Raw genomic sequence first — 24,028 nt, 5'->3', positions numbered from 1 at the left:
ACCAAATAGTCATATTTCTTGCCTTTTTCTAAAATAATAACTTATTTAAAAAATTCAAGGTTTTTTGACAAAATGAAGGTTATTTTTGAAAATTTTTGTAATTAATTATTTAAAAAAATACCTTGTTTATTTTCGTAAAGTACTATGATTTGCCTACTTATACCAATTAACAATTAATGATAAATTTGTATAGAACATTTAAAAAATCACTTTGTTTACCGGGTCCAGTGGACACAAAAACACATTTTTCGTCTGTAGCAATCACATGCAGTGGGCCATTTGACGATTATGACCGCTATTGGCTGTGCTACAATGTCGTGGAAAGGTACTAAGAGCGACAACATCGCAAACATCAAACTTTAAAAGTTATTACACAAATATTGAAGAACTGGGTCCTTTAGACCCATTAGCGAGTCCTTAAGTGTTAACGATGTAATGCAGAAATATCGATTCCGTACCTAATCGATACGAAGATAAGGTGTAGCAGTGTTCAGGAATATCTTAAGTGCCATGTTTTGTTCAATCGTGAATTTATCTTCTAATTGTGTTATTCCATGTATAGAATGACGTTTATAAATTTTAATGCTTTATCAGTGTTGTATTTAATAATATTATATTACTTATTTCTTGATTACGCACAATATTTTAAAAATGTAATAATGATTTTTAATGTTATTGGATATTTATCTACACGTAATACGACTATGATATTTACATTAGTTATAAAAATATTACTTAATCTTAGTGTTAGTGCTTGTGTTCGTTTTATGACATCCTGTTTTCTGTTTGTTGCACAAACATATCTTTTGAATTGTTTACTATACAGGGTGATTATGAAATGTATTATTCCTTCAAGGTTACACATAAGTCATTATTATGAGATTTAACGTCGAAACAGCGAAACAAATGAATATTCTAATGTTTGAAAATTTTAATTCTCAAATGCAACACTACCAAATAATAGTGTGTGAACTTTGAAGGGATTTTATATTTCAATCTGAAGATTGATGATGATGTTGGAATCTTGCCATGACTGCACATGAACATGTTTTGTGCTCTCTCTCCGTTTGTTGATGCCTCAGGCAGTTTACATCTGAAGTTAGTGAACATGTCCAAAACCACAAACTTAATTTTAGAAAAAAGTTAATATGACTTCATATAAAACACCATTTAAAAATTTGAAGTGCCTATTCTTCAACTTTTATTGTTGTGAAATTCTACCCATATCTGTGGTGAAATATCTTATTTTCGTTAGTTATTCTAATGAGGCAAAATTTGGAAAAAATGTAAGTACCTAAAGAGTAAAGATAAGTTTGAAAAAGTTCCAATTGCTTCCCTTGCTACTGATTACAAAAGTTTTATCAGAATGGCATCTAAAAATAACGAGTGTGTAGTTTACTATAGACACTATCAATATTGCCATTTTTAATGTGATATCCGTATCACTCAACATCAAAATTAAAATACGTTATCAGATGTAACTGCCACTGGGCAACGTTTAGTTATTCACTGTGCCAAAGCCATATCATAATCCGTGATAGATGTTGTATTGTAAGCGTTGACGTGTTAATATCAAATCCCACTAATATATGAGTAACTGTATGCTTTAAACTTCACCATAGTTATTCAGCACTTGTCAATCGAGTGTTTTAGAGATCTTGAAGTTCCTTGATCACTGTAATCTACTTATTTTATTTTTTCAAACTATAGTTTAGTATAAGCATAATATCTAACACATATTTCTATTTTTCGAGGGTTATTACTTATATTATGCTTTGAATAAAGATAATCATTTTAGTTATTAAATAAGCACAATAGTTTAAGGGATGGGGCGTAAATCGACAAGTTTTGTTTTCATGACAAATATTATATGTTTTTCACGTCATTGTTTTCACACTTCGATTTCTTCAGTGAAAATTGTGTAACTGTTCGTTCATGGTTTGATATACTGTTGAAATACTAATCTTGTGATTTAGATTTTATACTTCTTGTTCAAAACAATCAAAATTTATTAGTAGTGTATTAGATGTTAGCTATATTTTGAATGTCATTGTAAATAAAATGCCAACTTGTTGAGACATGTGTTTCATTCACCTTTTAGGATTCCAAGCCAATATTATACTGTGATATAAAAGTCATAATTCCACTGATGAAGATTATAATAATACATTAAATAATTATGGTATAATTTACATTGTAAGGGCTGATTTTTCAATCGTCGGATAACTTTTAACTGAAGAATAAGTTTGTCATTTTGGCATATTTCCCATACTAAACCTGTCAAAGTGCCAAACTTATTCTTCAGTTAAAAGTTATCTGACGATTGAAAAATCAGCCCTAAGTTATATTACTGAGATGGGAATGTCTATTGTATTTCTTCTCCGAGCAGAGACAGCTGTTTCAGGAATTGTGAAGCGTTCGGCAAAGTTGTAGCACCATAGATGATCTTCCTTGGAGTACCGCTCGTCGCTTGTTGCTGAAAACAAAAGACAATGTTAATCTTGATTCTTGATTGCTTGAATGTACACCATTAGCTTAGTGGCTACTTTTACATATCGTATCGAGCTCATGAAGCTCTTCCAGGATCAGTAACCAGTTTTTCCATACCTTGTAGTTTAGAAATAATCGAGTGAGATAACACCGGTCAACAAAAAAAAAAATTTTTTTTTGAGCATGGATTTTACTTATTATATTCTGATTATATAAGCAAATTTATATAAAAAATTGCGATTACAAATCAAAAATATTTGCTTTTTAAAGAGTTATAGCGATTTGAATTTTCCATCTTCATAGTAGAATGTCTCTAAAGATGCACGTCACATTCTCATTGGGATATATTTATAGCTAATTATGGGGGCTTATTCGCAAGAACAAGGGGCATGCTTTCATCAAAATATAGTGGGATTTTAGAGACGACGTTACCAAGGCCAGTAAACTGAAAGCATGATAGGGTTAGATTTTTATGAGAAAAATCTTCTATGGAACATGACAGGAAATTAGAACTTTTCATTTTTAATAAATATTTGGACTCTATTTTAAATTTTCTCTTGTGAGAATGAATCTTAAATGGATGTTTGATATGTTTTAATAATTAGAAAGAATGAAAGAAAGAAAGAAAAAAGTATATTTGGCAACAAATTAAATCATCTCTATGTTCATGTTTCATACATTCGTTGATATGAATTTTTCTATTTTTTACACATAAAAGCAAATTCAGAACAATTTTTTGTTGTAATTCTTATTTCTAGGTATTAAAGCAATAAAAATAAGCTATGCATAACCCGTGCGCAAAAATGCTGTAGACAGTTGTAATTTATCGTTTCCACCCTGTATAGTTTCTAGCTGCGTCAATGCGACGACCGGCGTCGCGGTACAAGCGGTGCGTGGGTCTATCCTAAACTATGCTTTGAGACTTAGCCGTAAGGTTAAGTCGCGTCACTACCTTGGCAAAGTCGATCAGGTTCTGACGATGTGGGTTCTTCTAATAGCGCCACCGAGGTTCGAAGTCATAATGGGCGGCGCAGGGATCCATCCTGAACTATGCTTTAAGATTAAGCTATTAGGTTCAAAGTTACTCCACCAACCTTGGCGAAGTCGATGAGGTTGTGGTACTCGATGTAGTTGCCGCCGCCCACCACGAACACCACGGCGTCTGTGGGCGACAGGTGGCGCGTTCAGCGCCCAGCCAAGTCTCGGCCTTATGAGCAACTCCGCTGGGTTCAAAGTCGCGTCGCTAACCTTGGCATAGTCGGTCTTGGTCTGACACTGTAACTGGCAATGTAGGTTCCAGCAGCATCACCATTAGGTTCGAAGTCGTGACGGCAGCGTCGGTGTAAGCGGCGCGCGAGTCCATCCGAAACTATGCCTTAAGAGTAGCCCCACTAGGTTCACAGTCGCGTCATCTTATCTTGGCAAAGTCGATCAAGTTCTCGCGCTGTAAATGACAGTAGGCGCGGCTGCGCTCGACGCGGGAGTCTAGCCTAAACTCGGCCTTATAAATAACCCCATAAGGTTTAAAGTTACTCCACCAACCTAGGCGAAGTCTATCAGGTTCTGACGCTGGAAATGACAGAGCCGGCGTGACTGCGCTCTAGCCTAAACTCAGCGTTAATAACAGCCCCATAAGGTCCAAAGTTACTCCTCCAACCTTGGTGAAGTCTATCAGGTTCTGACGCTGTAACTGGCAATGTAGGTTCCGGAACTTCCAGCAGCACCACCATTAGGTTCGAAGTCGCGTCGGTGCTCGCGGCGCGGGGTACCATCCGAAATTATGCTTTAGGACTAAGCCGTAAGGTTCAAAGTCGCATCACCAACCTTGGCAAACCCAAACCGCAGTCAGTCAGGTTTTGACGCTGTAAGTGGCAATGTAGCTTCTGGCAGAGTCACCATTAGGCTCAAAATCGACCAACTAGGTTCAAAGTCGCGTCATACTACCTTAACAAAGTTGATCAGCTTCTGACGCTGTAACTGGCAATGTAGGTTCCAGCAGCATCACCATTAGGTTCGAAGTCGTGACGGCAGCGTCGGTGTAAGGGGCGCGCGAGTCCATCCGAAATAATTATGCCTTAAGAATAGCCCCACTAGGTTCAAAGTCGCGTCATCTTATCTTGGCAAAGTCGATCAAGTTCTCGCGCTGTAAATGACAGGAGGCGCGGCTGCGCTCGACGCGGGAGTCTAGCCTAAACTCAGCGTTAATAACAGCCCCATAAGGTCCAAAGTTACTCCACCAATCTTTGTGAAGTCGATCAGGTTTTCACGCTGTAATGACAGGCGGCGTAACTGCGCTCTAGCCTAAACTCAGCGTTAATAACAGCCCCATAAGGTCCAAAGTTACTCGACCAACCTTGGCGAAGTCGATGAGGTTGTGGTACTCGATGTAGTTGCCGCCGCCCACCACGAACACCACGGCGTCTGTGGGCGGCGGCGTCGGTGCGCGCGGGCGAGGGTCCAGCCAGGTGATCTCAGCCTTAAGAGTAGCCCCACTAGGTTCAAAGTCGCGTCATCTTATCTTGGGAAAGTCGATCAAGTTCTCCGCTGTAAATGACAGGAGGCGCGGCTACGTTTGACGCGGGAGTATGGCCCAAACTCAGCGTTAATAACAGCCCCATAAGATTCAAAGTTACTTCACTAACCTTGGTAAAGTCGATCAAGTTCTCGCGCTGTAAATGACAGGAGGCGCGGCTGCGCTCGACGCGGGAGTCTAGCCTAAACTCAGCGTTAATAACAGCCCCATAAGGTCCAAAGTTACTCCACCAATCTTTGTGAAGTCGATCAGGTTTTCACGCTGTAATGACAGGCGGCGTGACTGCGCTCTAGCCTAAACTCAGCCTTAATAACAGCCCCATAAGGTCCAAAGTTACTTGACCAACCTTGGCGAAGTCTATCAGGTTCTGACGCTGTGATTGGCAATGTAGGTTCTACTAGCATCATTATTAGGTTCAAAGTCGCGACGAGCGGCGTCGGTGCAAGCGGCGCGCGAGTCCTTCCAAAATTACCTTGGCAAACCGCAGTCAGTTTCTGAGGCTGTAAGTGGCAATGTAGCTTCTGGCAGCGTCACCATTAAGCTCAAAATCGACCTACCTTGGCGAAGTCGATGAGGTTGTGGTACTCGATGTAGTTGCCGCCGCCAACCACGAACACCACGGCGTCTGTGGGCGGCGGGTGGCGGGCGGCGCGCGCGCGGGCGGCGGCGTCGGTGCGCGCGGCGCGCGGGTCCAGCCAGCTGAGGTCGGTGCTGCCTTCGCCGCTGCCGCTGCCGCCGAGAGCGGCCTCCACTGCGCGGCTTACCGGCAGTTTCTGAGGAGGTTTGTTTAATTCATACAATGTGTACCAGTTTAATTCATACAATATGCACCAGTTTAATACAATATGTTTTGACGGCATAAAATGAGTATGGTCAAATTGGTCAACCCCAAATGAAATGAGTAAAAGCACAATAGAAGACCGTCCGTGCATAAATCGTGCTGAACCAATTGAAATAAATTGGATTGGATATCCAGCGCCTTTTTAGGGTTCCGTAGCCAAATGGCAAAAAACGGAACCCTTATATTATTCTTATTCGTCATGTCTGTCTGTCTGTCCGTCCGTCTGTATGTCACAGCCATTTTTTTCCGAAACTATAAGAGCTATACTGTTGAAACTTGGTAAGTAGATGTATTCTGTGAACCGCATTAAGATTTTGATGCAAAAATAAAAAAATAAAATAATAAATATTGGGGGCCCCCATACTTAGAACTGAAACTCAAAAAATTTTTTTTCATCAAACACATACGTGTGGGGTATCTATGGATAGGTCTTCAAAAATGATATCGAGGTTTCTAAAACATTTTTTTTCTAAACCGAACAGTTTGCGTGACAGACTCTTCCAAAGTGGAAAAAAGTTGGTCCCCCCCCTAACTTCTAAAATAAGAAAATGAAAAATCTAAAAAAACATAATATGATGTACTATCGGGGACTCGAACGCCTTGACACCTTAAGGGCCTAAATTGTTTGCACACACACGCTCGATTAAACTCCGCCCCCGTTCATTCATGTTTCGGGTCTAAGCAGCGTCGGCGCATCACTGTAGATGTTTGCCCTAGCAAACCAAGCTCTATGTAAAGCATTTAGGATTGAGTATTGCTTATTACCCGCATCCGTAGCGCTCGTTTGGCAACGTCGCATTTTAGTCAATTTGAAACTACAAAATATTATATGAGGCTTCGTGTAAAATTTGAACTAGCGATTGCCCGCTCGGGTCACAAAATTGCTATCGCACATTCCGAGGTAACTATGCAATTTCCCGAGAAAAAAGTAGCCCTTTCTACAATTATTGTTGATATTATGAGTGTAAATCTCATGATATTAGTTTAGCTAGTTAGGGTGAGAAATACAAAATCATACAGTTACTTAAGAATTTTACTTATTTAATAGGTATTTAATTTATTCGGAACTTATAATTTAAAACAATATGTTATTGAATTAATTGATAAAGAGTTAAGGAATATTTGTGGCTTAAAAACAATTATTGTAAGATCTGGCTAAAACTTTCTTAAATCCTTGAATGTAAATAAAAACTTATAATAGGTTTCTATTTATTTTTAATGCATATTTTGTTTTCCGTTTTAAAGAAACACTTATCTACGTTATTAAAATTTAATATCAATATTGCACTAGGTAGCAATGATCCAGGTAATTGGTTATCGTAAATATTATAATATTAAGTTAGTTTTATTTCAAATTCAATTTTTTATTGCACATTAAGTGTCTTTACACAAGGTCTTAAATCAATAACAATTAAACTTCAAACTAAATAATACTTAAACAGTTAACAATGTATAGATAAGTTTGTAAGTAAATATAAGAATTATTTTGAGAGGCATGGTTCAGTAATCGAGCGGAGGTCAATAAAAAGGCAATCAAACAGTCCAATTACTAGCACGGGTCAACACAAATCAATCGGTTATTGATCACGAAACTTCACAAAAAAACAAAGGAGAGAATATGTCGACAGATCGCCAAAGCAAAAAGCAGACAGACCTCGTATAAAAACACAATATTAAAAAAAATACATATCTATTTGTTTGTAACCAAATTCTATTATTAAAATTCTAAGGCTGAGTTGCACCATCTTACTTTAACTTTAACAAACGTCAAAATTCTGTCAAACTCCATACAAAAAGCACCGGTTACCGTTATAGCTACGGTCAAAGTTAGGTGGTGCAACTCAGCCTAAAACTAAGAAAGATTGAAGAAAAAGAAACATTTCATTTTAAACCCTAACCGTATGACAATAAAGTGCACAATGGTATTTCGTATTGCAACCTAAGCCCTGATTGTCTCTTATTGGTCGTAGTAAAAATATAGTAAAATGCGTAACCAATTAGAGACGGGGTGAGCACGTGACCGGAGCGATGCGCTTACGCTAAAATTTCTACAAAGTGGTCAGGCGGAAGAGTCCCCGATAGTACATTACAATAAAAACTACCAACGAAAATTGTTTTGAACGAGATCTAGTAAGTAGTTTTTTTTTAATACCTCGTAAATCGTAAACCGCTTATTACCGCGTAATCTTTCATACTAATAACTTAAATAAAAAATAATAATCTTAATTAATTAATATAATAAATCAATGGTACGGAACCCTCGGTGCGCGAGTCCGACTCGCACTTGGCCGGTTTTTTTACCTTATAAGGTCATCTGTCTACTTTGTGGGCGCATTGGGTTGATGCAATTAGTGGTAATAAAAGCATTCTTTCATTGATTTAAAAAAGTCGCCTGATAATGATAATGAGAAAAAAGATTAAATAACTTACATGTTTTTTGACAACCAAATTCTTGACTCCCTCCATCACAAACGAAGAACCCTGGGAGACCAGTTTGGAAAACATAGATACTGTTTTCGTACCACCACCTTCATATTGACTGGACATCTTTGTAAAACCCCTGTAAATGAGTTATAATTGAATTAGGCACATTCAGGCATGATTTCTATCAAATCAAATGTTTTATGCATCCAAAGCGAGGGTAGAAAAAGCTTTAGATATGTGGAGAATGCGAGGTAGCCTTTAATGAGGGTTTCCTTAATGCGTTCACCAGTTGGCAGCACTAGCGAGTCTAGGTTCTATAACTTGAATGTTGCCAAGTCCAGTACGGCTAGCACGAAAAATTTTCGAGTTCGAATCGTTTGCGTATTCAAATCGCTATCAAAAGATTTAGTACGAAAACTACAACAGCGCCCTTGTGAACGTGTCGAAAAGTGAACTTAGTATGAGATGTCGTTGCACGAAACTTATTTTGAGAATAAAAATTGTCACGTTATCGTTTAATTCGAAGGTTGAGTATCGAATTCTGTCGAATACGGAAACGATTCGAAGACGGAAAGTTGTTCACGCTAGAGGTACAGTAATAACTGATAAACGCTGTAACGCTACGAGAACTATCGCATTTGCAATCGCCAGTGGCGCCAACTGGTAAGCACAATAATTAAGGAAACTCATTGTAAATAATTTAGCCTAATCATAAATAATTATTTATGTATGTATTTAAAATGTTAATGTTTGTAACTTACTTCCACCGTTTCATATACGACATCGGCTGAGTATCGCAGTTGGCGGCCACCAACGCCGCTTCGAACTTTTTATACTCGTCCTCTGGTAATTGCGAAGTACACAAGTAGTATATTATGAAGAGACGCATCTTGTCCTCAGCGGTGCCCGCTGTGGGATCCGTTATGAGGTCCATCACCGTTTTGCTTTCGACTCCACTGCTTTTACTCATTATCTTCTCTTCTAATTCGAAGAACGAGTCGAGCCGCCTTGATTTTATCGCGTTGAGGATTGCTGCAAATAAAACAAAGGTTTGTAGTTACTTTTCTATTAGAATGTTTAATAAATATTGTTGGAAAACGAAAACAGACAGTTACATTGTGGGTTCATAAGTGAAACGGAACTTACGGAACGCAAAGGACGACTGAGTGAGAGAATCAGGGAGATGATTTTTGAATGACACAAAGTCGATAATTTTCTTTCCTTGGCTGATTAATTAAACTTTTTTATTCCTACATACATATTTTTTCAGTCGTGTTTAAAGAATTTTATTAGAAGTGAAATGGATCATTTTTGTTATTATTTATCTTGTATATTGCTGTATAACTTTTTTGAGAATGGGGTAGTATCACATACGTTTTTCCTGATTGTTAACCCAATACCGTGACCTTTACATACTTGTGTCTCTGTGATTACTACAAAATATAGTTTGAAACTTTGAATTGAGCATTATTTATGCTTCGTTCGTTCGTTTCAGCCGAAAGACGTCCATTGCTGGATTTCCACAAAGACCAGTCCTGCGCCGCTCGCATCCAGGCACCTCCCGCGACCTTCACCACATCGTCGGTCCACCTAGTGGGTGGCCTGTCCACGCCACGTCTTCCGGCTCGTGGTCGCCACTCAAGAACTTTCCTGCCCCAGAGGCCATCAGCTCTACGAGCTATGTGCCGCGCCCACTGCCACTTGATTTTAGCGATTCTGCGGGCTATGTCATTCACTCTGGTTCTCCATTATGCTATCATCATCTATTTATGCTTACCAGTAGCAATAGTAGTATGCATGTCAATCAGCCGCTTCTTCTCCATAAGCTGAGGCAGCGAGTTGACGGCGCTAGTGAGCCGCTGCGTGTTGTCGCTGACCAAACTCAGTGCTAAGTCGCTGTCCGCGTCCAGACCCATGGAGCTTTTTAGCTTCTTTACTTCTGCTTCTGAACTCCTGGAGATTGATAATTTATCATTTAAGGGTTGATTTTTTAACTCAAACACAAATAGAAGTAAAAAGTTACATTACTGGAGTTTTATAGTAGGCACTTTTGCTACATGGCGATTGATGATCAGACATTGGTCTGACAAAACTAATTTATCATTATTACCTACTTTTTGTTTTATATTATACTGTTTTATCCCTGTTCATATTATAGTAAAGTGACAAACAAACAAATAACCAGTATAATGGGTGTTGTTGCTTTATTTTTTTATGGTTTCAGAGTAAAATTTTTGAAAGTTATTAATTATATTACTATGTAATGTTCCTGAATGAATAATGTGTCTCAAACCTGTATTTATCTAAATCTTCTTGTATAGCTTCTGCCACAGTGGGGAAAGGACTACCCTTGTGCTCTGCCCATAATGGATCCCTAGAGTCCAGGTCACACACTCGTGTCTTGGTTTTTTGGCCAGACACCGCCACTGCAGTGCTTTCTGGAACCAGTGCTCTGAAATCATAAAATTAAAATTGTGAAACTTATAGGTGTTACAAGAGAAGAAAAAATATGTTAATAGGTAACACTTTTAAATTACAAATGCTTAATATTTGCTACTTTGAATCAAACCATAAATAGAGTAGTGGTCAGCAGTATTGGGTATCGGAATTATTGGTTACTGGTGTCAACTACCCTTCCCATTAACTTCCATTAAAAAAGAATGCTGTGCAAGTACCTGTTGAGAGACAAATCCAGTACATCATGAGCTAAGGCTTGGTATGTCCATGTGTGATGTAAAGGTGTTGCCATATCAATATTCCTGTCTAACAGTATGAGCATAGGCCGAGTGAAACTGAAGGAGCCGGATTGACCAGTGTTGCCGTGGAATAAATTATTTCTAGCATCCCAAAGATTCTCTCTCAATTTCTTGTCTAGTTTTTTGGCCACCATTTCAGCAGCATTGCCTTTACTGCTTCTGATGATAGGAACATTACCTGGAATAGAAATTTTTTTCATAAGCTTTTGTTTTAATGATTTTTGACACAAAATTGATTTTTTTTTCTAATAGTAGTGAAATACATCTTTTGGATCACAGTGCCTGTAGATTAAGATATTTGTTTCAAACAAATTCAATCTTATTGGAAGGAATTGGTTCATGCAAACATCATCAAAATTGAAATCATTCTTGAGCACTTTGTAAATCCATTTGGGCATAAATTATTGTCATACAAGAACATGGTAATTGGCAATTACCATTACTAATTGTTAATAAAGTATAATCTAACTCACCTAGTGTGACAAAGACAGAGAACAAGCTCTCAACTATGTTGTCCATGATGGCTTCCATTTCAGTGTCTTTTGTATCACCTTTGTTGATTGCTGGGAATTAAATAAAAGCTATGAGAACACAAATTAATTCAAGCACTTCCTCATAATCATCAAATATAAAAGATAAACAGTACAATAATAACATAGGGAAAATCATTTTACCATAGTATGACAGTACATCAGATTGTTGGTGCTTCATAATGAAAAGGTCATCCTCTAAGCATATAAAATTTAAATACTGATCATAAACTTTCTGGATGTTCACAGCGGAGTTTGACTGGATCGCCGATGCAGCCAAATCTTCCAGCTTTTGCCTCGTTATGGGAGAGATGAAATTGAGGTGGTACTGATCATAGGTCCCATTGTCGAGATCTTGACATATCCTGCCCAAGTTTTCCTCAGATGGAGAACAGAAATAAACAGCTGGCACCTCAGGGATTGGATCACGGTCTGAGTGCAGCTGGCTAAAAACATTTCAAAACATGTTATTGTCTTGGCTATGAATCATTTTAACAGTATGCTATCGTCTAATCAAATTAATAATAATATATGAGCATTAACTTGACGTCACCAAGTCAACTTACACGTGAAGGGTCACTCCTAGCTCCCTCAATTCTTTAACTGATATCAAAGGTGAAATTATGTCTTGGCCGACTCTATCGTATATCAAAACCTTCCAAGTAGGTTCATTGGCTACGCCCTTAGTCAAGGGTTGATTTAAATTCAGCATCTGCTTTAAAGCATCTGAAAGAAATGGGAAAAATAGTAAATTGGAAAGGTCATCATAACATCAATTAATTCGGTTAAAAAAAGAACTGCTACTTACTCAGCTGACGTTCACGTAATGTCGTCATTGTGGTAAAATGTGTAATATGCCATCCACTTTCCCCAAATGCCGATTTTAACTTAAATTAATCTAGTTTTAGGAAATAAAACAGAACTTGATTTCGGCTAGGGCTGGAAATCAAAACGTCAAAATTTGACATAAAAATTTGACAACGACACGTCGTCCGGCTTTTCGTTCAGAAACATGACTCATCAATAATATTTTAAAATGTTTGTACAGCTTTTTTTAATTGTAAAAAAGCGTAAAATTTTGTAGAGTAGATTAATAATTATTAAAATAATCAATTTAATCTACGCAGCCACTCTAAAATAAAAAAATACAACTATTTTTTTTACAGATTGGCCAAAATGTAATGACCAATACTGTATTTTTTTTTTAAATACGGATAAAAAAAGTTTTGTATGGAGGGAGGGATTGGGCGGGATAAAAAGGGCGGTTTATTAAAATTTTTTCTTTCGAATTTTTAACAATAATCAATAATTAATATTCTTTTAAACTCGTTAACCGTAATTGAAATATCATTTTATTGTTATGGTAATTTATCGATAGGTAAGGGGTCGGACATTCATTATTTTACGAAACTACTTATAACTAAAAAAATTACGAAGAATGAAAAGCTTGCATGAATATTTTGCTGAGAGGCTGATCTGCAATCAATAAAAAAATTGGTAAGAGGTTTGTTTAATTTCCATTTCTTGTCAATAGTTTATTGCTTATGCTTAAAGCATGAAAATTGTACATTGAGAGAACATGCATAATATCTAAGTCGAAGTCCAACCGCCAAATTGGAAGTGATATTATTGGAGCAGGGTTGATTTTCCTGAAACTGATACGGCCGCTGAGGTAGACCATTTTCTGAGCGGTGACCAACATGCGCTGAATTCAGTACCTATACGATAGGTGAATTCAGTACCTATACGATACTATACCTGAAACTTGTATCAGATGATCACAGTTAGATAGGTAAAGCCTGGTGCTCACGGACCAGGCTTTAGAAGAAATACTCGGCAACTTTATATTTATGTAAAGTTATATAAGTTATGTAATAAGTAATTAGGCGTTTATTCACTATTTGATGCGATATAATCGAGAGTTCAATCTCAAAATTACGAGTAATTTATCCGCGGCGCTAAAGATAAAATATTTTCACTAATAAGTACCTACCTACCTATTACCTACTTGTTGACCTTACGAAATAATTGTCGTCAACTCAAAAGAATGAAAGATTTGCGAAACAACAATTAAGCTTCCGTAAGACCTTGTAAATTAACTTCCGTGTTTTTACCTTATCAACATGGTTCATGTAAGAACCTAGGCGTAATTAAGTAGGTATTTTGATTTTCTTCTAGTTTTTTTGACTTCATGACTTTTATAATTATGCTGGAAGTCCGTAAAAACGTTGATGATTTTGCTTCCACACACGGATGTGTAATACCTAATAGATAAGATGGTATTGGGTGCGAACTCAGTGTCAGAGGGTTTGGAGAAAGCCGCCCGCGGAGGTCGGTTGGTGATGGCAGCGGCTTGGTGCGCCGGCGCAGCGCGGCCGCGGCGCAGTGCGCGCGCGTCGGTGAAAGGTGACATGTCGCGAGTACGAGTGAACGGCGCACGGACCGCCATGGCTAGCCTACCTTATAAGACGATACTACTTCTTATCTGTGCTATTCTCGGAAATGGTTAGTGAAATATCCCTATTTTTTACCAGTGCCACGCAACTGCTGCAGCGTTGTCGTGTACAGGAACAAAATCCAATGCAGCAGTTATTCATAACCTTATGCAAGCGATACGCCGATCAATTTGTTAACTTGTACGTAACTGTTACCGCGAAATGATCAGTGAAAGCTATTTGCAAGTTAGATACGAGTTTTGGCAGACAACTTTTAATGGGCGTATGTGAAAGTGTGAGAAAAGTTAATTCGTACGTGATTTTTTGGTGTATTTTTCATGTTTACCTTCATCATAGAAAGTATGAGTTAGTCGCTAAGGGACCTAAATGTAGGTCCTACTTAATTAGAATTCGTCGTGTACGTACCTATGTACTTCTTTCACTTGACATTGAGGTGTGCGACCGGTTCCAGTACGATCGAGGATATTGACTTGGCTACCTGCTAAGTTATTAATATCCTTACAGAAACCAGAAAAGTACTTACTCAAACATGATTGAATATCACATTCCTTTTCCTCCATTCCCTTCATAATAATTATAAAATAAGCTATAGGTAGATTTCTTTTCGCGTTAAGCTATTATTAAACTCATCGTAAATAACGTTACAACTTACAAGTTATGCATACAAACTTGATTCCGCCTGACCTGTCTTTTTGAGACTCAGTGCGCATACGTGCACGTTTCCTCCGAATTATCTAGTGCTACGTGCAATCATTACCTTGAAGAGAGGCGACATTTAACAATGATGTGAATTTTGGCCGATGATAACTATTTAAGGACAGATATACCTACCTTAAATATGCCTTTGTACTTTTGAAATTTTATGACATTGAACGCCTAAAATTCCAACAGAATTCTTAGTGCTTTAAGTGCGAAATGTTCAGTCGTGTTCTCTTGAAGTCGGTTAAAAAGCAATAAATTCCCCTTCATTCCAATAGATCCTTTATCTCGAAAGTCATTACCAAAAGTGTAGAATATGAACTGGAATTTTCTTAGGCTTATTTTTGGGTGCATGCACGTCAACAAAATGTATTTTTAAAAGACCTAATATCCATTTAATTAGGTACATCAGACTTCCTTCTTCTTCTAACAAATATTGTAAGTAGGCACATAATTAGGACCGTAATTTTAGAGATACCTCTCGTACTACATAAATTTTCGTAATTGTGTTAAAAATTGGGTAAATTGTCAAACGACACGATCACACGACAGACATTAAGCTTTTAGCAATAGGATATACATAGGTATGTATCCTAACTTAAGGTCAAAAACCGGTTTTAAGCACTGAATATTACCGCCGTACATATATTTACTAGTTACGTATGTGAACGGATACCTACCTACCATAAGAACCTGGATGACTATTCTCAAAACAAAATACAGGGATCTATTGAGCCAAATGCCAGTAATAGGAAAAAAATGTCAAGCCAATTCATGACGACGGCATCTTCGTCTCCATTCATCCCATTTTCCATCCACGTCGCTTCTGTTATTCACGAAATACGAATTGCTGGAACGCGATCCACACGTATTTATTAAAATATCGCCAATGCCTATTGAATCGCTCCCTTTTGTTTTAGGTAGGTATTTCTATAGGTACTCGCCTTTCAATAGAAACTAAAACAAGTGAAACTTTTAGTAACACACAATATTGCAAAAGTAATTTTATTTATCGACAGTTAGGTGAGATATGTTATCAAATTCAGTCTAACATTTGTCTAACAAAATGTAATTTTAACACATGTGATTTTGATCGTATTTTGACACTTATTTCCACGTTAGATTGGATGGATGGAAGTAATTACATAACCATGGCTATTATTATCTACTATCAGGCGAGTTATTAGTGCCACGCCACATCATAACTAAACTTATAATTATGAGAATACTTTACTTTTGCCTTTGACCTTTCGTCGACCGGTTGTCAATCGAGTTTTTATCAGAGGTGTTAAAGAATCGTGACTTCCTTCTAACTTTAATACGGGCCATTTAATTATGAAATCAAATGAATCATCTTTCAATCAGGACTACGATACATACTTTCACTTTCAGCAAGATATTGAATAGATCCAAATAAGAATTGAAAGAACATAGAGACTGTTACGATGATAATAGTGAATGCTATTTGCATTGTTATAAAACGTTATGCCATTTCGTTAAGCATATAAATTAATTAATTATGAATAGAACGTGATTCTTATTCAAATGTATATTAAATGATTATTAGGTAGAGTAAGTTTCAAATGGTAGAGTCCCAATTTCGAAAAATGTACGTAGTTTTCACACAACGTTTACGTTTAAATGGGCACCGATATTCAGTGGCGGCGCGGCGTAGCATGGGTTGGCACCCGGGGCGATCACCCCCCCGTCACACGTCCTATGGCACCCCCCAGGATTTTGGGTAACCCCAAAACCGATTCGAAGATTGAAAGACAATCGCACCCCCCACCCCCCCGTATCAATGCAAAGACCGCAGATTTGCCATGCAGATGTGCCAGTGAGTACTAATCTGCGCGATTTGTGTCACCCCCTGATGCTTGGCACCCGGGGCGGACNATGCAGATGTGCCAGTGAGTACTAATCTGCGCGATTTGTGTCACCCCCTGATGCTTGGCACCCGGGGCGGACCGCCCCCACCGCCCCCCCCTTACGCCGCTACTGCCGATATTACAGTGTGAGTCGGAGAATCAAACACACCTCCTCACAAATAGTAGTAATGCATAAATAAGTAAACCACATTTAGTTTTCATCACACAATCATTCAGTCTGTAATTTTGTTTAGATAACAACCTATGCCTTTTTAGTAGTAAAACTTTCGAATCACATAAAAGTAGGTAATAAATTTTCCGAGGAAGTTAATTGAACACTTTATAGTAGGTATGTATCTGTTACATAGTTCGTGGACTAAGTAATAGGTAGGTCATATAATATTACTCGTTTTTGTCGTCTATAAGCGTATCTTAAATTACATAAAATGAGATAGGTAACGCTAGCGAAGAATAAAATAACCATGACTTATGAGATAGTTTTTAAAATGAATACCCATGAGTTCAGAACATGAAACATATTCTAAACTCCTTAGCTAAATTTGAGAGGTTAAAACTACCCTTTATGGTTTTCAGTTAGTTGCCAGAAGGACAAGGACAAGGAGGAGGAGTTTGTTTGTCCAGAGGGCACGCAGGGCAACGGCAATTTTGCGGACCCTGCCACTTGCAGACGCTTCTACCAGGTAAGCACAAACTGCCCATTAATTATAATTGAATTGGCTCATTATAGGCACTTTAGGGCTTGCTTGTTAATAGTTTAACCTAGGATAATGGGTTGTTTACTTTACCTACATGTTGGTTTGGTGATCGACATTCAGTGACAATATACATAATATTTAAAGCAATGCAGTACCTACATATGATTACGTGTCGATGTTAAATCATATTTACATTAATATTTACACTGTATAGTTTTAGAGTAAGTAGGTAATGTAGGTATACTATACACAGCTTCCTTGTTTTGGATAAAAAAAATATTTAGACTTTGAATAAACCATAGGCGGATAAGTCCCAAGTATGTATTTTCTTTTAGTAGATGCCATACCATTTTCGATATTAATACACAGGTATTTCTGACAGGTATTTATTCATATAGTAGAGACGATTACATCAAACACGCGTGATATAAATCATATTGTTACGGTATTTAAGTATGAACGATGCTAGATTTTGTGTCGGCATAAAAATATGAAAGCGATACTTAGCCGTAATCTACCCAAAGTTAGTATACAGGAAGTGACTACTTGCTTTTCTCTAACTCGACTTATACAATAGGTTATGACACCATAAACAGGTTATATCTTCCATCAAAGAATTAAATGATGCATTAACAGTAGAGTTAAGTAGAATTTTATTCACTTAGGTCTAAGGATAGGTGTATTCCACTTTGATCACATGGATTTGATCACCAAAGTGATCAAAGTGGACTCCAGACAACACTTTGGTGTCCATTGATCATCCATGGATAAGTTCACTTATAGGTGATCAAAGTGCACCAAAGTGTCGCTTGGAGTCCACTTTGATTACCTGGGTGATCAAATCCAGGCGATCAAAGTGGAATAGATCTCAGGATATACATGATGGCCTTGGACTAATAGTTTCTTCACAAATTAATGACATAATAACTAAGCATACGAAATTAATGGTAATTAAAGAAATCGTTTGGTTCGTCGTATTGACATTTTACTATGTTGGTTGACCGGTTTCAGACCAGTAGAGCAAGAATGCTGTTGATAAAAATACTACTTGGTAGGTAGATTGATTGTGCAAACTAGTGATGTCGAACATATCGATAGGACTATCGATAGAAGGAATTATTTCTGAAAAACTAAACTCGTGTCGATGTATTGTGACGCTAATTTGAGCTGTTCAGGAAATAAAATAAGTAGTTTCGATATTGTAGAGTCTGATTTGGTTGTAATTATGAGCTATTTTGCTATAAAATATAGCCTGATGTGTTGGCGACTGAACTATTACTACTATTTTATTGCCGTAATTATATTTAATTTTATTTACATTTTATTTATCTATACTATGTAATCAAGCCGCACTAGGCACAAGTGCAAAACCGGCTATGAAATGGTAGTTAGACATTTATTATTCTAGAGGAAAAGTTATATGATAATATATTTTTAATTGTAAAATCATTTAAAACAATATTAAACCTGATTGCCTCTTAACTAGGGTTTCTGCTCGAGCTTTCTCGAACTCGAGAAAACTCGAGAAATTTGGCTTCATTCGAGACGAGAAAAAAATTACCGGAGCTCGAGAATTCTCGAGTTTCGATTTTGAAGCTTTAATATTCTTGAAAGCCTATTTTTCTTAGACAAAAGTAAGTTTAAATTACTTATTTAATAGGTTAACGTTGCTTTTAGACTGGCCTAGTCTTCCCTTTTGTAACTTATTTAATTTGCAAGTAATAATCTCAATCGAAACTAAGTAATAATGTTCACCTACGAGTATGCTATATTTATTATGTATGTTTAACGCGGACTGTTTTTGAAATCTATATATATAAAAGAAAGTCGTGTTAGTTACTCCACTTATAACTCAAGAACGGCTGAACCGATTTAGCTGAAAATTGTCAGGGAGGTAGTTTAGAGCCAGGAGAAGGACATAGGATACTTTTTATCCCGTTCGAAATAAAAAAAGTCTGCTTATTTATTGCCATTAAGGCGGAACAAAGTTCGCCGGGTCAGCTAGTTAAAAATAAACTGAAAAATGTGTTAACTGTCTGTTAGGTTAGATACTCGTGCCTCCTCGTAAATACGTTTATTTAAGTCGTTGTCATTAAAAATTTATTAAAAAAAATTGTTTTGTTTATATAAAAAAAACTATTTATCGTAATTTTGCTATTTGGATTTGTTTTCCAAAGAACACAAGTCCAAATAGCAAAATTATTTTTATTGTTAACTAGCTTTCCGCCCGCGGCTTCGCCCGCGTGGAATTTTGTCTGTCACAGAAAAACTTAATCGCGCGCGTCCCTGTTTCAAAAACCGGGATAAAAACTATCCTATGTTCTTTCCCGGGACTCAAACTATCTCTATGCCAAATTTCATCAAAATCGGTTGCGAGGTTTAAGCGGGAAAGCGTAACAGACAGACAGACAGACAGACAGACAGACAGACAGAGTTACTTTCGCATTTATAATATTAGTTGGGATATTCTTAAAATACACGCGACTTTATGATTTTTGCTCCTTTAGCTAATAACTAAGTTATGATTTTTAGTTAATATTATTTTTTTGTTTCTTGAAAATGAAAGATTTTATTTTTTGTTTCTTTTCTTACCAAAATAAGTGGTACTAAATTCTAATATTAATTGTTGATATAAAAGTAGGTATATTAGATTAAAAAACCTGTGTTTTTATTAAATTTCAACCGATTTCAACAGTTTTAATTAAAAGACTCGAGACCCGAGAAAACTCGAGACTTTGGCCTCGAGAATTCCCGAAACTCGAGAAAAAAAATATGTCGAGAAATCAGAAACCCTACTCTTAACATATTCACGTACGAGTATATTGCAAACTGGAAATAGAAAATGATTTCGTTTAAGTGCTAACTGACATTTTAATTAAACACTTATTTTGTTATTTTTGTTTTAATTCAGAATTACTTGTTTTTAACACATTGAAATAACACAGCTTTTGTGTACATATATGATACACAAAAGCAAAATGTGTCAGGCGAGATCGCCTGTCGAATATTTTATGTAATAAACAGCTTTTATGTGAAGATTCATGAATATTAATACAACAGATTGGTTAGTAAAAGTGTTCTAAATGCATATTTGGAGTAAAACAATTTCCGAATTAGCATTATTAAATTACTGTGTACCATTCAAAGTTTTCTGTGTTGGGAATCACTATAATCCACAAAAAGAAACAAAATAATCGAGACGAAACTTTGATCTTCTCATGTTTTTGTCGATTTTATTGAAATGTTTTGTGAACTTGTCAAAAAACATTGACTGGCTCGTTGTGGCAGACGACGTGCCCTCAATTCTGATGAAGCTTCACGAATAATCACGAATCTCCGCGACGTTTTTTGGTTTTTAAGTTCACTTAATTTGTAATCTTCAGACGTACCTTTCGTGTGACTTCTAACGGAATCGAGGACTAGTATGATAAAGTGGTTGCTTCAAAGTCACATTTCCATGATTTCCAGAAATAACCTACATCACCGTCTTTTTCAATCCCTTTACGTGTATTTTTTAAATATTGTACTTAGTTATTGAGTAAACTCAATTAAAATAAAATAAATAAATAAATAAAATAAATGTATCATGTATGTAAAGTGAGAACGTATCGTCAATATTTGCGGACAGAAATTACTGAACTATAAGTAACTACTATCCTATTTTTTTTAATTACTCTAATAATATAGGCCTACTTGAAGTATTAATCGTTACAACTTTAAATTCGTCCGAAAGCATTTTTCCTTTTCTGAATATAGAATAAATTTATTTATAGGTACGGAAATGAAAATGTCTTTCATCCAGAAAACCTTTCATTAACCATACTTCTTTTTATATCGCTAAAACGTACAGAAGTCTATTCTTACTGGAGCTCTTAATTAAATTTGAGCGTCTTTAATTAATTGCTTAACAAAAGGGTCGCTTCTCAGATAAATCACCGAAGGCAGATAGATAATGAAAGTTTCGTATAGGTAGATATTAATTATGTCCTCGATACGATCGCGCTGCGCTAGGAATGTTGAATTGCCTTTTCCCGCGACTCCGCATGCGTACAATTAGTACCTATCGTACCTATGTCATAGAAATAAGACATAATTCCGTCATCAGTCACAACACCTACTGGTTCTTACTTCTTCGAAATTGTATGTACAAAACTGACACTTGTAGCAACCTACATAGTTATGGCACAGTAATACAACTATGTATGGCACATCCAACTCCACATTGTGTCATCTTATGTTCTTGGAGTACTTAGGTATGATACTTATTGCACAAAAATGCATAGGTATTATAATTATAATTACTGATGGGCTGATGTACTACAGTGTACAAATAATCTAGCCCTAATAGTACTGTTTCATCAGGTGTTTCAGAACCCGTATACCTAGGTAGGCATGTCTTTGCTTTTACACTATTAGAAATTATTATTTACTGTTTTACTTAGTTTAGCTTTATTTCATCGATCCTTCTTGTATTAAAGCACACATATTTGATAGCGTGCGATACGTTTTGCGCATATTGAGTGTATAGCCTGGGGTATCGCGCGGGTAGAATATCAATCTAGAATTTAGGACTTCAGATGATGTGTTGCAGCAGATGACTGGACTGAAAACTTTATCATAGAATGAAATAAAAATAGCCAGACAGAGTCTAGTCTCAGACATTTTGTTGCAAATTAGCACTTATTACAAAGTAGGTAAGACCGTATTATTAACAGTTTGTAGCATTCACAAATTCATGCTATCATATTGTATTTAATTAAAAATATTTATCAGAATAAACCGACCTTCACAAATGTGTCGATAATTACCACTTAGAAACCTGATATTTCCGATATGATAAACCTATTGCGGGCAGGATTCCATGTTACTATGGGCAGATTATCAGTACATGCTAATTTCTATTTGATGCGCATGAACGACTTCGAATAGGATCAGTTATTTGATTCAAACCCTTCAGCTATAACATAAGAAGGAGCAGTAGAGTCATAGATGTCCATGTGTCTCTATAATGGAACGAAGCTCGAAACTTGGCTTGGTTACTGAAATTGGCTGAATTTCAGTGTTGCCATACCAAGCACAATTTTATTACGCTTGAATATTGTTTTAATTCAATTTATATTTCAGTAGTGAGCTGAGGTAGGTAGATAGGTTAAGTCGGCAGCAAATCTACCTTACCTAGTCTTGAACCAGCGATGATGATGATAGAAGAGATTCGGACTCCCCTGGTAAATCAATTTACGAACATTCATTCATGGTTTGGGACTTTAATGGTAGGTAGTCAAGTTGTAGATCGTGTTTGAAGAGTTGCAGTGGTGGGAGCAAAAGATTAAAAAAGTCCCGTTTCAATTATGAAAAGCAACAGACTATTCATTGTAAATGTCTACTTGCATAAACTCGTTTTTAGGAACTTTTATGATAGTAAGTGTTTCTTTGTTTGAAAGCGGTTATTCTGTCTTTCGCTGCGTAAACATCAGTCAATATTGACTTACATAATGTGCCAATATATTAGTACGCATCACATGAGTAATTATTCATTCGTTTTCGTTCCAGTGCGTCGATGGGTACCCGTACTTGAATAGATGTCCTTCTGGATTGTTCTTCGACGATATCAGCAAGTTCTGTACCTTCAAAGCTGAGGCGAGATGTGGTCCTATTGCTACCAGTAAGTAATTTAATAATAATATAACTATAACAAACAATCTGGAAGAAACTTTTTCTGTATGTAGGTTTTTACGCCGAAAACGCTGAAACCATTTCAAATTCTATGAAGACTTTTTGTAATTTGTCGAAATCCACAGAGATGTAAACATGAGCAAAAACTTTAATATTGTTCTAAACAGCATCTCATCTCATTTTAAAATAAAGATAAACCTACTTACATAACTTAATAAAATAACATTAGGTATGAGGCTAAACATATTATTTTTGTATTTTGTACCTACAAACCCAGAGTAAATTTTGTAAAGCGTGAGAAATTTCACGAAGGTCTGGATTAGCATTTTATATCAAGCGAGTATTTATATTTTAAACACCAAACTCCGTAAAAGTTGGGAATTTATTTTAAAAGTTATTCTATTTCCAAAGAATCTCGTCTTTACAGTAGCTTTTAGAATATAGTTTTCAAGCAAGTACGTGAGTGGCGTGCGATAGGTCCTGTTTTCAGATTCACAGGTGTTATGAAAAACATGAATAATTTATTTAGTGCCAACCTGTATAATACCTACTTCATCACCATTTCACACTGAATAGGGCTGGCACAAGCACGCGTGGTTGAGACAATATATTATGTAGAAGGCAGTTTTCAGGCTCTATGCTTTTGTAGAAAATGTATGCAATCTTTAATCTCAAGACTTATTGGTACTACAACAAAAAAGTTAAAGGTAATAGCAGCTATTCATAAACAGGTGAGATTTATGGCATATTTTTCAATGAAAAGGATTTGTGCAATAAATTTTTGCAATCTTGACTCTACCAACATCAATAGGACAAAACCTACAGCATTTAATGAGCTAACACTGTCGTGCAAACTTAGGTGGGCAGCTAATTATGTCCCAACGTCGCATAATGTTGAAATATGCCCACCATTTTGTGGGCAGTTTGTGATGTGAGGTGGTTAGCTAAAACAGCTAATCTACATGCAGACAGTCAATGCGTCGCTTGATGAATTTTTGAACACCGCCGCGCTCGGCTGCCCGACGGTAGTAATTCATTCTAA

At 36.7% G+C, this 24,028-nt stretch overlaps 2 protein-coding genes across 3 annotated transcripts in view; one reads left to right on the top strand and one right to left on the bottom strand.

Annotated features, from left to right (window-relative positions):
- Positions 1–424: 424 nt before the first annotated feature.
- Slh (sec1 family domain containing Slh) lies at positions 425–12,541 on the bottom strand. 2 transcript variants are annotated; one of them, XM_028309811.1, is made up of 13 exons: positions 12,383–12,540; positions 12,141–12,300; positions 11,719–12,020; positions 11,518–11,607; positions 10,964–11,222; positions 10,582–10,740; positions 10,066–10,241; positions 9,050–9,320; positions 8,295–8,424; positions 5,641–5,796; positions 3,585–3,644; positions 2,343–2,476; positions 425–2,201 (listed from the first exon to the last, which is right to left on the bottom strand). In XM_028309811.1, exons 1-12 carry the CDS (start codon positions 12,408–12,410, stop codon positions 2,366–2,368), a joined length of 1,902 nt encoding a protein of 633 aa, XP_028165612.1. In that variant the 5' UTR covers positions 12,411–12,540; the 3' UTR covers positions 425–2,201; positions 2,343–2,365. The 2 variants fall into 2 exon arrangements, with proteins under 2 accessions (XP_028165612.1, XP_028165613.1); XM_028309812.1 differs by lacking the exons at positions 425–2,201; positions 3,585–3,644 and having other exon boundaries at positions 2,257–2,476; positions 5,581–5,796; positions 12,383–12,541.
- Positions 12,542–13,835: 1,294 nt separating this feature from the next.
- The window catches only part of Cda4 (chitin deacetylase Cda4), a 31,465-nt gene continuing 21,272 nt past the window's right edge, over positions 13,836–24,028 (top strand). The window contains exons 1-3 of the mRNA XM_028309813.1: positions 13,836–14,079; positions 17,192–17,298; positions 22,864–22,975. Of these exons, the coding sequence (XP_028165614.1) occupies positions 13,851–14,079; positions 17,192–17,298; positions 22,864–22,975 (448 nt within the window). The 5' untranslated portion in view covers positions 13,836–13,850. The remainder of the gene's footprint in view (positions 14,080–17,191; positions 17,299–22,863; positions 22,976–24,028) is intronic.

The sequence above is a fragment of the Ostrinia furnacalis genome, unplaced genomic scaffold, assembly GCF_004193835.3.
Source record: "Ostrinia furnacalis isolate ACB-3 unplaced genomic scaffold, ASM419383v2 OfSCF2833, whole genome shotgun sequence".
Classification (NCBI taxonomy): Eukaryota; Metazoa; Arthropoda; class Insecta; order Lepidoptera; family Crambidae; genus Ostrinia; species Ostrinia furnacalis.
The sequence above is the reverse complement of the archived record's forward strand: the minus strand, read 5'-3'. Positions and strand labels throughout refer to the sequence as shown.

Excerpts from the sequence above, each read along its gene's own strand:
- Slh (XM_028309812.1), bottom strand. The coding sequence starts at position 12,410 with ATGACGACATTACGTGAACGTCAGCTGA. Across the intron at positions 9,321-10,065 it reads GCATACTACTATTGCTACTG|CAATCCTCAACGCGATAAAA; the intron begins GTAAGCATAAAT and ends TTTTATTTGCAG. Across the intron at positions 2,477-5,580 it reads ACCTCATCGACTTCGCCAAG|CAACAAGCGACGAGCGGTAC; the intron begins GTAGGTCGATTT and ends TTTTGTTTTCAG.